This window comes from Nansenia antarctica, assembly GCF_963989245.1.
Source record: "Nansenia antarctica genome assembly, chromosome: 18".
Lineage (NCBI taxonomy): Eukaryota > Metazoa > Chordata > Actinopteri > Argentiniformes > Microstomatidae > Nansenia > Nansenia antarctica.
The window spans coordinates 11,434,270-11,447,542 of record NC_137691.1 but is presented as its reverse complement, the minus strand read 5'-3'; the positions used below and the strand labels follow the sequence as shown (position 1 = coordinate 11,447,542).

At 45.0% G+C, this 13,273-nt stretch overlaps 2 protein-coding genes across 2 annotated transcripts in view; both read right to left on the bottom strand.

Annotated features, from left to right (window-relative positions):
- Positions 1–527: 527 nt before the first annotated feature.
- Positions 528–3,251, bottom strand: LOC308173198 (large ribosomal subunit protein uL1). The gene is made up of 6 exons (XM_080548195.1): positions 3,213–3,251; positions 2,371–2,442; positions 2,069–2,149; positions 1,246–1,394; positions 938–1,110; positions 528–743 (listed from the first exon to the last, which is right to left on the bottom strand). Exons 1-6 carry the CDS (start codon positions 3,215–3,217, stop codon positions 573–575), a joined length of 651 nt encoding a protein of 216 aa, XP_080404321.1. The 5' UTR covers positions 3,218–3,251; the 3' UTR covers positions 528–572.
- Positions 3,252–4,712: 1,461 nt separating this feature from the next.
- LOC308173402 (peroxisome proliferator-activated receptor delta-like) overlaps positions 4,713–13,273 on the bottom strand; it is a 28,392-nt gene continuing 19,831 nt past the window's right edge. Inside the window, exons 4-8 of the mRNA XM_080548422.1 lie at positions 11,177–11,315; positions 10,669–10,880; positions 9,307–9,513; positions 8,756–8,999; positions 4,713–7,835 (exon numbers count right to left, since the gene is read on the bottom strand). Coding sequence (XP_080404548.1) covers positions 7,588–7,835; positions 8,756–8,999; positions 9,307–9,513; positions 10,669–10,880; positions 11,177–11,315 — 1,050 coding nt within the window. The 3' untranslated portion in view covers positions 4,713–7,587. The remainder of the gene's footprint in view (positions 7,836–8,755; positions 9,000–9,306; positions 9,514–10,668; positions 10,881–11,176; positions 11,316–13,273) is intronic.

Below are 13,273 nucleotides of genomic sequence, written 5' to 3'. Positions count from 1 at the left end.
AGTCTTTGGTATGACTCGGCAGGGGATCGAAATCACGACCTCCCAATCTCAGGGCAGACACTAACCACAAGGCCACTGAGCTGGTTTTTAGTTGTGAGCATAGATCATTGAAAATAGTAACAGAGCGCCACAGTATGTATTAGGAAGACCCCCATCTAGACAATAATAAGGTGGTTAGGGCTCGACAAAAGAAAAAACTAAAAGAAGAACAGAGCATCTAGACAATTTGCCTAAAAGTTGCCAGGCATTTTCAAACTTGTAGTGCAGGTCTCCTTTCCACAATAGATAACTGCTGGCCAGGACGTTTGGGTTTGACACTAGGGAGTTATGTCCCTAAGCCCTTCATTGGCTTAGTTCCCAAACAGCCCTATCATACACACGTACTGCAGTGCTCTAGTACAACTAAGAGGAACAGATGGGGAGTTGCTTTAAACAAGCACAGAATCTGTAGCTACATTGAGAGTATCATTTTAGCCACCATTTCCGATTCGTAAACAGCATACAAATACATAAGACAGATTTTTGTGTGTCTTTTTGTGTTTTATTGGTAGTAAAAGCAGAGTGGTCCTCTTCTAGTAGAGACGCTGGGGTTTTCCCATGGTACTCTTGACGTAGAGGGCGCGCACGTTCTGCCAGTTCTTCTTCAGCAGAGACACGAGGAAGTTGACAGCCAGGTGGATGTTGTAGACCAGCTCCTCCTCAGACATCTTGACGTGACCCACAGCCACCGCCAGACACAGCACCTGTGGGGAGGGGAGGAGAAAAGGTTCGAAAACACACGGCACAATCCAACACAAGTTCTAGGCTACTTTTAATCAGCATGTCCATGCAAACTTTAGGCCACCTGTCATGCATTATGCAATCAAGCTAATTGGTCCTGTAAAATGTTTGTGTAATAAAACACACATTCACCAAACAATGACTGACTCAAACCTACCTTCTTCATCTGGAACTTGATTGTGGACTTGACCTCATCACACTTGGTGTTGAGGTTCTCGTTGTGGGTGAGCAGGGAAGGGAACTTGCCAGCCTTGTTCAACCCGGGACCCAGGATACGGGGGATCTGCTTGATCAGAGACTCAGACGCCAGGAAGGCATCGTATTTTTTGGCTGTAGGGGCCGAAGAAAAGAGAGGGTCAGGGGACCACACCACTGTATATAACATACCAGACATTTCTAGCCAAAAGGATACTATACCCATGGCTAGGTTTGTAAACAGTGCATTATTTTCACAACACTACTCACCCAGTTTCTTGACCAGCTTCTTATTCTTGTTGAGCTTCTTCAGGGCCTCGATGTCCATGTGGGGCAGGTCTGCGGCCTTGGCCTCATCACAATGCTGCTGGTCTCCCAGGACGCACACAGAGAACTTGGGCCTGGGGGTGGTCTTCAGTCTGCAGGTGAGGGAGAGCATGAGGACCACGAGCTCTGGCACACAATTACATTGACTGACTGTCATCACCTTCTGACCACGTTAGAAAGGACATAAGCGCTGCATTTTACAGCTTTACAGGGATTAATAATGAACAAATAGGCCACGCTTCTACACTTTTGTCCTTTCTAACATGACTGTCTAGTGACATCCCACCAGAGACTGGATCCATTCAGATACTGCAGGCCTCACTCTGGGGTCTTACCGGGACCGTACGACTGGCTTCTCCTCTGGAACTCCACCAGCAACACCATTTTGTTAGATAAAATGGTCGGCTCAGGGGGGGCACGAAGACCCCCCCGTCTGCCTCCCCTCATATTTTAAGACCCAGGGTAGGGGTCCGTCCGCTGGTTCCCTCCCCCAAACGAGGGAGGGGTTCAGTCGAACTACCCAAGACACTTCTGCACCGCCTGCCCCACACTGCAGCCCTGCCAGTGTAGGTTTGAGTGTTGGTGGATGTGTCAGATCATGCATGAGGTAGTGTGGTAATCAGTCTGTAAGTGTTACGAGTTACATGTGCAATGCAAGCATGTTTGGGTTCAGATCGAGGCCTAATCAAGGCCCATCACACCAGCAGTCAGGGCTACGCGGGGCAGACAGGCAGAAGGCTGGGTGAAACGGGAAAGGGGGCCGAACCTGACTGTGCCAGAGAATCGCTTGTCCTTCTGGGGATCGTAGTTCTTCAAGCTGATCTGGAGCTCAACAGACTCCACAAACCTTAAGGACAAGAGACGGGAAGTTAAAATCACAGGCTTTCCAAACTTAAAAATGTTAACAAAGTCTGGCAGCTAATCGTTAGCCAACTAGCCTCAGTGTAAATATGGTGACATGAGACATGAGAACCAGTAGTGGCAATTCAACTTTATGAATGTACAGACATCATACACATGTACATCAGTATTGTGTTCAAACTGTACATTTGAGGAAAACGTTCTTACTTGCGTGGCTTCGTCAGAGATCCCGCCTGGACCTCCTTGACGGCCTCGTACAACATATCCCTGGATACCTTACTGGAAAACACATGACAATGACAATTATGTCGCTAATTGTCAATAATAACGGTACATATTCTCCAGAGATAATGCGATACAGGCATTACACAATACATGTAAGTTATATGCAGCCATGAGCTCGTGAGCTTAGAATGATAAGGTTCTATCTCCGTTTAGGGCAGTTCAGAGATAATGAGCATCAAAGTTTTTACATGCCATTATGTTCTGTGAGATGGAACCTTTGTATTTTATGAATTACTAACTCAAACATGTCAACATTTTAAAAATAACATCACACAGGCATTACTAAACACCTAATGGATCAGATTATGTAAAAAACTCAATTTTGACAAATGGAGACAGAACCTTATAATTCTAACGTCACGAACTGTCGGACACACCAACACGGTACACAGCGGGACTACGCCGGTGTCTTACGCAGCGCTATCTACATGTCCACAAATGTCAGAATAATTTACAAAAAACTATTGAGAAATAATAAATGTCAATATGTTTGTTAATCCTCCAAGATGTGTTGTTTAAGTGTGTGATTTTAATTCAACGTTAGATGGACGTGGATTCGGTGTCCAGATAGTTGATAGGCTAAAGTAGCAGTCTAAGCTAATTTCTACGAAGGCACAATTCACAAGACATTTGCACAGATAGGTGAAGCTTGGGGGGTACTATTATGACATTGTTGAAGATTAAGTCGTTCATGCGTTCAATGGCAAAGTCTAAATGTAGTCTGTTTCATAGCTATACGCTTATTTATTGTAACTTTAGCTCACCTCATCTTGGCGGTGTGGCTCCCACGCTACAGAGCACTGAAAAGAAAGATTGAGCGGAAGTCCGTCTCTGTTTATAAACGTAGTTCCGTGACGTCAGAGTCGGGGTTTGTAGTTTCCCCCGCCATCTTCCTGTAGTTTCCCCACCATCTTCCTGGCTGGTCCTGTCAGACAGTCTCACTGATGGCGTGATGATCAATTATAGATTATGCAGAATTATGCAGTAGTTTATCACATTTATCTTAGGTGACAGAGTGAAGTAAGGTAATGATACAGATTGAGGCTCTGATAAAGCCAGTTCAGTGAATGTCGATGTATAGTCTTAGACATTGTGTATGGATGGTGTGATGTGAATGTATACATTGTTATATGAATATCCTGGGAATTCAGATGCAGCCTGTGTATCAGAAGACATCCTAAGTCCAAACTTTACAAACAAAAGTCCTCATGCAAGGTCTTGGTATGCAGGTACAGAGAAAAAAAAAATACAATAACATAATGCATTAAGATATATTACTGTGTGCTGAGTTGTAACTCGCTTTGTCTATGTGGTCTGTTATGAAATGCTCATGGTCCTCTTTAGCCATGGTGTTATGTTTTATCACAAATGACACAAAGTAGATGCATCAGTGCATGGAAAGTACATAACTACCCCCATGGGCAATACTCAAGAAAAACAAACACAATGGGGATTGAAGAGATTTATGAACACGTAAGCCACACCCCCCTGCCAATCCCCTGTCTGTGACCAGGAGCAGGTTAGCTAACCTTTAAACTCTCACATTCCTATTCTCATTCAAACACAGTGGGAGCTTATGCACTGTTCCAAACACACATGGTGTTTGGGGTTCGCAGGGAGAAGTTAAGGAAGCTTGATACCAGCCAGAGCGCCCTAGGTGGGCTCCCAACCTGAGCCCCGTCTGGACGAAACAATGGTTGTAGGGGTCACCGAGGTCTCCTGGGTGTCATTGTTCAGACACATCTGCAGAACGCATTCATCTGGCATTCGCTCTCCGGGTTCACGTGAAGTTCACACACACACACACACACACACACACACTCGCACACACATACAAAGGAAACGCTGTCGCAGGAAGGAAGGTAGGGGCCCACCAAACTGTCCAACACCTGATCACGCACACGCACACACCCACACACACCCATCCCGTTTTGACGACTGTTTTTTCTCTCACTCTCATTCACGTCATAACAAACACACAATCCCAACTCTACCACACGCTCCTTATAGAGCTTGGGGACTACTTGAAATGATGCATGAGGACAAATGATGTCAAGGATCACGCATTATGTAATATGGTCCCACCATGACTTCACTCTGCTGGTCGATGGGCCAAATAGTTTGTACAAGAGCCACATTCTTTTGTTAGTCTGGTGTACAAATATCATTTCATAAATATAATATAAACCATTAAAACCATAATTGAAATCGAGACCAACACATGAAATGGAGATATTCAGACGAGGACAGCAGTCATTAAAAGTATTACCCAATGTATTTTATTCAACCATATAGGAAATTCTATACAGAAGGTAGAAATCCCACCCTGTGCATTTGACAGTCAAAACCATGGTTTTATACAGAGATTAAATCCAAGTAGACACTGTATTGCTGTGGTCTACCATAGAAAAACTTCAAACCGTTGCTAGTTTTTGTGCTCATCCATTTGTATGCTAAATTATTCTACAAGTTCAACTGTTGAGACTCAAAAAACATAGCTTCTTTTCACTTTGAAACATTGTGTAGTAGTAATACTTCTCTGAGATTCAATTGTAACTTATATTATTCAGTAACTGAAAGTATGGTAACAAAAAGAAAGGTTTCAGTTTATATTCATTGATACCCACAAATTAGGTAACAGTGCTGCAAGTTTCATGGGAATTTAGTGGGGGTGCCAGAGTCATTTGGCTGAGTGAGGTCAGAGAAAAAAGCATGAATATAGCACCCAACTGTCTCTCTGAAAAGTCTATAACACAGTATTTAACACTGTATTTAACACAGAAATGAGTCTATAAACTAGTTATAACTCCAGCTGGTCCAAATCAACAGAGATATCCAGGGGCACCAGATAAAAAGCAGAAAAAGCGAGAGGGAGGAGCGAAGAGAGTAAATAACCATCCAAAGAAAGGTTGTCACACAAAAAGAGAAATATAAGCAAACAGGGAGAAATGACCATCACATGTTCAGTGACTCTTAACAAGAGGGTGGTTGAACATCACTTGATTACTGTATCTATGTTGCAAACGGGACATTTTGAGAACATTTTTGGTGTGTGCATCTGATCTGTCAGTTGTGCTTTCATAGAGCTTTGAAGCTCTTTGAAGCTCTTTTTGGAAGGATATCTGTGTAAGAGTTTGGCAACTTCTAATGTCATCTGGGTGGGCAGGGAGGGAGAGTCACACACAATTGTCTTCCTGCTCTCGTGCTCAAATGCAAACTCCATCTCAACAGCACATTTATAATTTCATGATATGGACAATAATCAAAATATAAACACACATTGATTTGCATATAATTATTGACATGTTTACCATGTTAGGAAGTGCAGTATCTCATCAGTTGCCATGATTGGTTGACCTAAAAAAAATGGGGATAACCTATTCCTCGCATGGCAAATTACATTGGTCCCCCTGCATCCCATAATTCCTCTAACATTCAATTAGTTTGAACAGAGCTATAGATACATTAAATATGATTAACAACCATGCTCTCCCTTAGCTCTCCCGGTGCTTAAATGAGAGGAGGGAAGGATTGAAGGAGATCCATTATGATTCATTTTTGGAAGTTTGAAAAATCACATCTGTTCTTAGCTATAAGTTGTGAGGGAGCGATCGTTGGCCCAATCCTTAGCACCACATTCTGAGGAGAAAGAGGGGAAGTTTTGACAAAGTACTGTTAGAGTTTGGCTTGTGTGCGATTTCCAGAATATTGTCTGTGAAAATAAAATAAAATACAAAGAATAATACTTCAATTATACACAATTTAAGTAAATCTTGAGTAAACATTTGAAGTAAAATCAGGCAATGAAACATCATACATGTACACAAGACCCTGTGATCAGGAACATCTTTCACAGTATTAGAATTCAGAATCCCATGGTTTTAGACCCAACAGTTGTACACAAAAGACAAAAAAAATAAAAGGTTTGAGGTTAGGAAGTTGTAAGAATCTATAATTTGTCCATCGAGATTCTCATTTAGATTGAGACTTGAGGTTATCCTGATGCTTCCTGGTCAGTTAGGACGAGGGTAGAACTTGAGTGCGTCTGGGGTAAAATAGAATCAAATGAAGGCATCTGAATCTCACAAGTGCTCCGTAACAATCCCACACCTAGGGGTTGCGACTGCAGATTTTGTTCCCCTAACAATTTGCACCAAGCAGGCTCTTTGTGGATTTGATAACGGCAGGACAAAACCGTTTCCTGATTGGCTGGTGTTTGAGGGCAGGGGTAGGAAGGGGGTTGCACTCGCAGTCAATGTGACCACATGAGGAGAAAGTAGATGTGGAGATTATGGAGGGGGGGGGGGGGTGGTGGTAGCTTATCCTTGTGGTAATAGGGCCTTAGCATTGGGCGACTGAACATGGGACACCGTAGGTATGGCTATGGGCTTTATGCTTGTACAGGAAAGCTCACCTTATATATACCAGCACCCTTCTGCAGAACATCCCCCCAATCCGCCTCCTCTACACCTTCCAGCAGTCTCAGTAATACGACAATCTAGAAGAAAGTCTGGTAAAATTAACCCTTCGATGAAGGGTTTAGAATGGGTTGACCCTTGTATAAAAACTTCCCGTAGGGAGAGAGACTACAAAAAAAATCTGTTATATAAAAATAGCAACGCTGATTATCCGTTGAAAAAATAGAGGGAAGAAAAAAAAAAGAAGAGTCTGGGTTCTGTGGCCCTGAGGTGAACCGAGTGGATATTCTCCGGGAACACCACGGAACTGCACCTTTACCACTCTCAGAACAGGACACCGAGAAGCTTTTCAACTGCATCAGTCCTGTTCTACAACAGTTTTAAAGCCTGGGTTACAACTGTGTCTGTTCCATGTCGACACAGGTCCAAGTCTGCTCAGGACACCCTCTTGTGTAAAATGCAAATCTTTGTATGGTAGAGGTGTATGCTGTTATGTCGCCTGATTCCAAATCGATCCCCTAGTACCTACCCATACACGCTACATCTGAGAGGATGGGATAGGTTTAAAAGCCACCATACCCTCGATCGATTTGGAATTCGGGCATATGAAACACCAACCCACACACTCACTACAACACACATCAGTGTGAGGTGGATGTATGTTATTCTGCCCCAGCAGTCACACCATCTCTCTCCATCTCTGGCAGCCATCTCAGCCTAGTCAGTACATGTCCTTATAGATCTCCTGCAGCAGGGGGTGCAGCGAGGTCTCAGACTCCGTCTTCTTGATCTTCTGGACCAGCTGGGCGTTCTCCGTGACCAGCTGCCGCAGGTCGGCCATCTTCTGCAGGAGCTTGGGGAAGAGGTACATGGAGTCCGTGTGGTTGGCCTGCAGGTGCTGGTCCAGGGCCTGGAGGATGTTGTCCTGGATCTCCTCCACCTGCTTGATGTTCATCAGCCCCGGACGGTCTGGGAGGGAACGGCAGGGGGGAGGGGAGAGGAAGAGAAAAGGGGGCGTGTCAGTATCGATATAAAGGAGAGTGATGGGTGTCCATTGTCCAAATGTGCACATACTCTGAGCATCTATGACAGATCCTGATTAATGGATCCCTGCTTGGAAGCAGTTACCTTTTTATAAAAAAATTTTTTACATCTGAGTGGGGCAGTCCCACTCATATTTCTCATTTTTTATTGACAGATACAGTAGAGATTTTAGACAGGAAGGATGGGTGAGAGAGAGGAGGGATGACATGCAGGATATGTCCCCGGCCGGAATCGAACCGGGGACCCTGCGGTTACATGGTCAACGCTTAACCCGCTACGCCACCTAAGCACCCCAGCAGTTACCTTTTTGTCCAAAATATTCATTGACCCATGCCATCCATCCGTTACCTAGCTAGCTACTTCAGTAGGCCTGCTGTTGGCTCACAAACAAGCTAGGTACTGAATAAGCCTACTGTTAGCTAGCCAGGTAACTGCTAGCTAAAAGCTGAAATGTCTGCATTACTAGTGCAGTACTTGAATACCAGAACACTAGGGATGTAGCGATAAATTCACGATCCGATAAGATTCACGATACTGGGTTCACAATATGACTTTCACGCAAAATTATTATGATTATTTTTGTTATTTCTCAGACAAAAACGACAAAATCCTGTATTTTCTTAAAGAATCCCCTTTTCCCTATTTCTGAGGGAAAGTTCGAGTATAACTTAGGTTAGGGTATAACTTCGAACAAGCAAAGTCAAAAGCAGATTACGCCCTCTGCTGTTTAAAAAGAGTGTCGCGATTCATTTTTCATCTCACCGTTTTGAATCGTCACATATTTGTATCAATAATTAACTGTCTCGCGATACATGGTTCCATCCCTACAGAACACTGACCCCTACCTCCACAAAGGATGATGGCAGCTACAAACAGGGCCAGGTCACTGTCGTCCAGCTCCAGGGCGTTGAACTTGACGGCAAACTCAAACTTAGGCTCCATGATCTCGCTGAAGGGCCGGCGCAGGCTGCGCAAGAACTCCCGGGTCACGAAGCCCAGCCCGTTGGCCACTAGCAGCCCGTCCTTGTTCATGAGCGAGGGCAGCATGGCGAAGATGGCCTCATGCACTCCATACTTCAGCAGTGTCACCTGGTGGTGGGAGGGGGAACAGCGGGCGCAGGGATGTAAAAAAAAAAAAAAAAACATTAGTTACTTCAAAATGTTTCCTTACTTCCTGTTCACAAAAGTATACAAGCATGCTGAAAGAAATACAATAGAATACAAACTGTTATGCAGTAAATGTGTGAAAATTGTAAATAACTAATTTACAAATGTGCCAATAACATACTGTCTCAGGTCTTGGACAAGATTAACCGACCACACCATCTTTGCTGCACCATCAGACCCAATAAGCCCTGTAACTCAGTGTGATGACGATGCCTCATCTCTGCCGTACCTGGTCATTGAGGAAGAGGTCGACGAAGCCCGGGATGCTCTTCGCGAACTCCGTGAGCTCGCGGACCGTCTCCACCGTGGTGCACTGGCAGCGGTAGAACACGTGCACGCCGATCTCCTTGTGGGGCGGCGTCCCGTTGATCAGCTGGTTCCACACCAGGCCGTTCTCAGCCTGCCATAGAGAGTCCATGTCGTGGATCACAAAGGGCTGCAGGAGGGGGGGGGGGGGGGCAGGGTTAGGGAGAGGGAGAAATAGAGAGTATTATCTAGTCCTTAAGAAGTAAAAAAAATTCTGAGTGGGGCAGTCCCACTCATATTTTTCTTTTTTTATTGTGATAGAGACAGTAGAGATTTTGACAGGAAGGATGGGTGAGACAGAGAGGAGGGATATGTCCCCGGCCGGAATCGAACCGGGAACCCTGCGGTTACATGGTCGACGCTTAACCCGCTACGCCACCTAAGCACCCCTCTAGTCCTTAAGAAGAACCTTCTCTGGATAACAGACAGTTCAGTTAGTGCTGTAATAAATGCTGTTAAGTAATGCTGAACCAATAGTGCTGAAATTACAATTTGAGGTAGAAATCGAAATGCAAACATGCTAAATCAACACCAATGTTCCAGGCTTGACTAGCCATGGCCTGCATAGCACCATAGTTATGAAATAAGCAGATGGGACAACCGGGACCTACCAATACCAGTCAGACCACACACACACAAAGACAAACAAAGGGAAATATAGTGAGGAGCCGACAGCCTAGCTTCCTGCCTTCACTGTGGTGTAATGAGCAGGTGCACCCTGGGTAGACACTGACGTTTCCTCTGTCCTCTCCGTCTCAGACACAACACTGATAAGGGCCTCAGGGTTTATTCACCACATGTTTGCACGCAGCTGTTACACAGATACTCTTCTACTGAAAGCACATCATTTAAGGGGGCTATAAATTCATATTTTATTGTCCATCGTGAAATGGAAAAGTGTTTTTGAAAGTCTTATTCCAGGCCCCCTGGACACCATACTATGCAGACTAGAGCTTGTATTGGTGTCCTATCACGGCAGTGTGAAGATCTGTACTGTAGAGTCTATCTGTGTGACGTTGATGTCACATTCCGTTGTGCGGATAAGATTGTGTGTGCTAGGCAGGAACACGCTCAGCCATCACATGACAGGACAGGAGGAGGGCCACCATGACCCTGGCATGTCAAGCATGTCATGATGTTTTCACTGATAACCGTTCTACATATCGCCCTGGTTGTCCTGTGTCACATGACACATTTCGATATGTTGACACATATACAAATGGCATCATTATAGCACAATATATTAATATTAGTGTTTTAATAAAAAAATATTAAATGGGCCTACAATTGGTACTGGGCTGGTGGTGGTCTTGCCGGTGAGGATGCTGCGGGCCTTCTTCTTGGTCATGTTGAGGTTCTTCAGGTAGGCGTTGTTGACGCGCTTGGCCAGAGACTTGAGGTCCGAGCCCCCGGGGTTGGTGACGTCCGTCTCCCCCGCCAGGAGACCCGCCACCAGCTTCTTCTTCTCCGCCTCCGGCATGCGCCCGTACCGGATCGCTGGAGGGAACCACGGACAATTAAACTCATTTCACATTTGACCCAAAAAGGGACAACGTATTTGTATGGGATGTTGTGTCACCCTTTGTGAAGGCAGCTAGAGTATGTTTTCATTAGTAAGAAAAAAGGTTTATAGTGTTACGTGTACAGTGTTAGCCTCATTTGATTTATTCTCACTGTGAGAGGACAATTGTCAATTGACCAAGACCATTGTGTCAATTAAATGACTTGGGAGTCAGGTTATTAATATTAATAATTGGGAGTCAGGTTATTGATATTGTGACCGTGTGTCTCACCGTCGTGGGACATGCCCAGCAGCAGGCACTTCTGGAAGCGGCAGTACTGGCACTTGTTCCTGCTCTTCTTCATGATCTTACAGCTGCGCTCGCAGCGCTCGTACTCCAGCTTCATACGGATGGTCCGCCGGAAAAAACCCTGAAGAGAGAGAGAGAGACCCGGGGACGACGACAAAAACTAAATCAGTTGAAAGGAATGGAGAGCACTAAGCATCCAATATGCATGTATGTGTGGGCGGTATCCCAATTTTTTTTTCATACCGTTAAACCCATCCCCAAATGTAACCAAGGATTCAAAATCACATTGTAGGGCTTTGAGGGAGCAGCCAATTACAAATGATGAAGTTGTGACAGTGGCTGGTGAAAGGTGGACCAGAGCCCTACATCCTACTGACTCCTGTCTCAGAGTCCTACATCCTACTGACTTATGTTCTGTCTCAGAGCCCTACATCCTACTGACTCCTGTTCTGTCTCAGAGCCCTACATCCTACTGACTTCTGTTCTGTCTCAGAGCCCTACATCCTACTGACTTCTGTTCTGTCTCAGAGCCCTACATCCTACTGACTTCTGTCTCAGAGCCCTACATCCTACTGACTTCTGTTCTGTCTCAGAGCCCTACATCCTACTGACTTCTGTCTCAGAGCCCTACATCCTACTGACTTCTGTTCTGTCTCAGAGCCCTACATCCTACTGACTTCTGTCTCAGAGTCCTACATCCTACTGACTTCTGTTCTGTCTCAGAGCCCTACATCCTACTGACTCCTGTCTCAGAGCCCTACATCCTACTGACTCCTGTTCTGTCTCAGAGCCCTACAACCTACTGACTTCTGTTCTGTCTCAGAGCCCTACATCCTACTGACTTCTGTTCTGTCTCAGAGCCCTACATCCTACTGACTCCTGTCTCAGAGCCCTACATCCTACTGACTTCTGTCTCAGAGTCCTACATCCTACTGACTTCTGTCTCAGAGTCCTACATCCTACTGACTCCTGTCTCAGAGCCCTACATCCTACTGACTTCTGTCCTGTCTCAGAGCCCTACATCCTACTGACTCCTGTTCTGTCTCAGAGTCCTACATCCTACTGACTTCTGTCTCAGAGCCCTACATCCTACTGACTTCTGTTCTGTCTCAGAGCCTGTGACGATCCACACTGGTACCACCAGTGGGCGCCAATTATCTGTTGTCTTGTTGACCCTCTCTCTTGGTTCCTGATGGGCACAGGTGAAGGTGATCATCCTGATTGTCCCAGGAACTTTAAGAGGGGGTCAAACCAATGGACTCGCTCTCTTCCTTGTCGACCAGCAGCCATTTTTGGGTTGTTTACTATTTACGTTATCATTATTTCAATTCAATATTATATACTTTAATAAATCTCCTATTATTGTTATCCATGTGTCGTCTCCCTTTTTGTCACCTTGTCCTGAGCCAGGCAAGCGTAACAAATTGGGTGCTCGTCCGGGAGTGAATTTGGTGAGAGCAATATTCTCTCCCTTTTCATAGTTGATATTCGGGATTGGATTGTTGGATTTGTCCAACTCTATATTGGGAGACCCGCATGGTTATTGTTTATAGTTATTGGGTTTTGGTTGGATTGGATGTAATGTATTGTTTAGTATATTTGGTACGTTGGTTTGGGTGCTGGTGACGAGGGGGAGCTGGCCGTCCGACTGTGCTGACAAGGACGTAACTCTTGGTATTGGCTGTGATCTTCGGCTGGAGTTTGGTGAGTGCTGTGTTCTATGCAAAGCAGAGAAGGATAGGTAGGGCGGGTGGTTTAGATACCATCAGAGCTATACGTGAACCCCCGTGCTAGGAGTAGAAGCGCTTAACGCTTGTTTATTGTTTTCGTTTGTTATTTTTGGTGTGTTGAACGCGGGGGCGCCACCAGGCATTTGCTTGGTGGAAGAGTTGCATGTGAACGCACTGAAGACTAGCTGAGTGGTTAGTCAGTCATTACTGAGTTAGATGCGGGGCAGCTCTTACGAAGTATGTTAGTTACTTTTCTGTTTTGTATGTGTGCACAGTTACTCGCTTTAAATGGGCTGAAGATTATGGCTGATATGGGAGTAGTTTATAGGAGGAGTTTGTAATAGGAGGG

Coding starts and splice junctions, on each gene's coding strand:
- LOC308173198 (XM_080548195.1), bottom strand. Junction 2,150..2,370: donor TCTCTGACGAAGCCACGCAA/GTAAGAACGTTT, acceptor CTTGTCCTTAAG/GTTTGTGGAGTCTGTTGAGC. Junction 1,395..2,068: donor CGATTCTCTGGCACAGTCAG/GTTCGGCCCCCT, acceptor CCTCACCTGCAG/ACTGAAGACCACCCCCAGGC.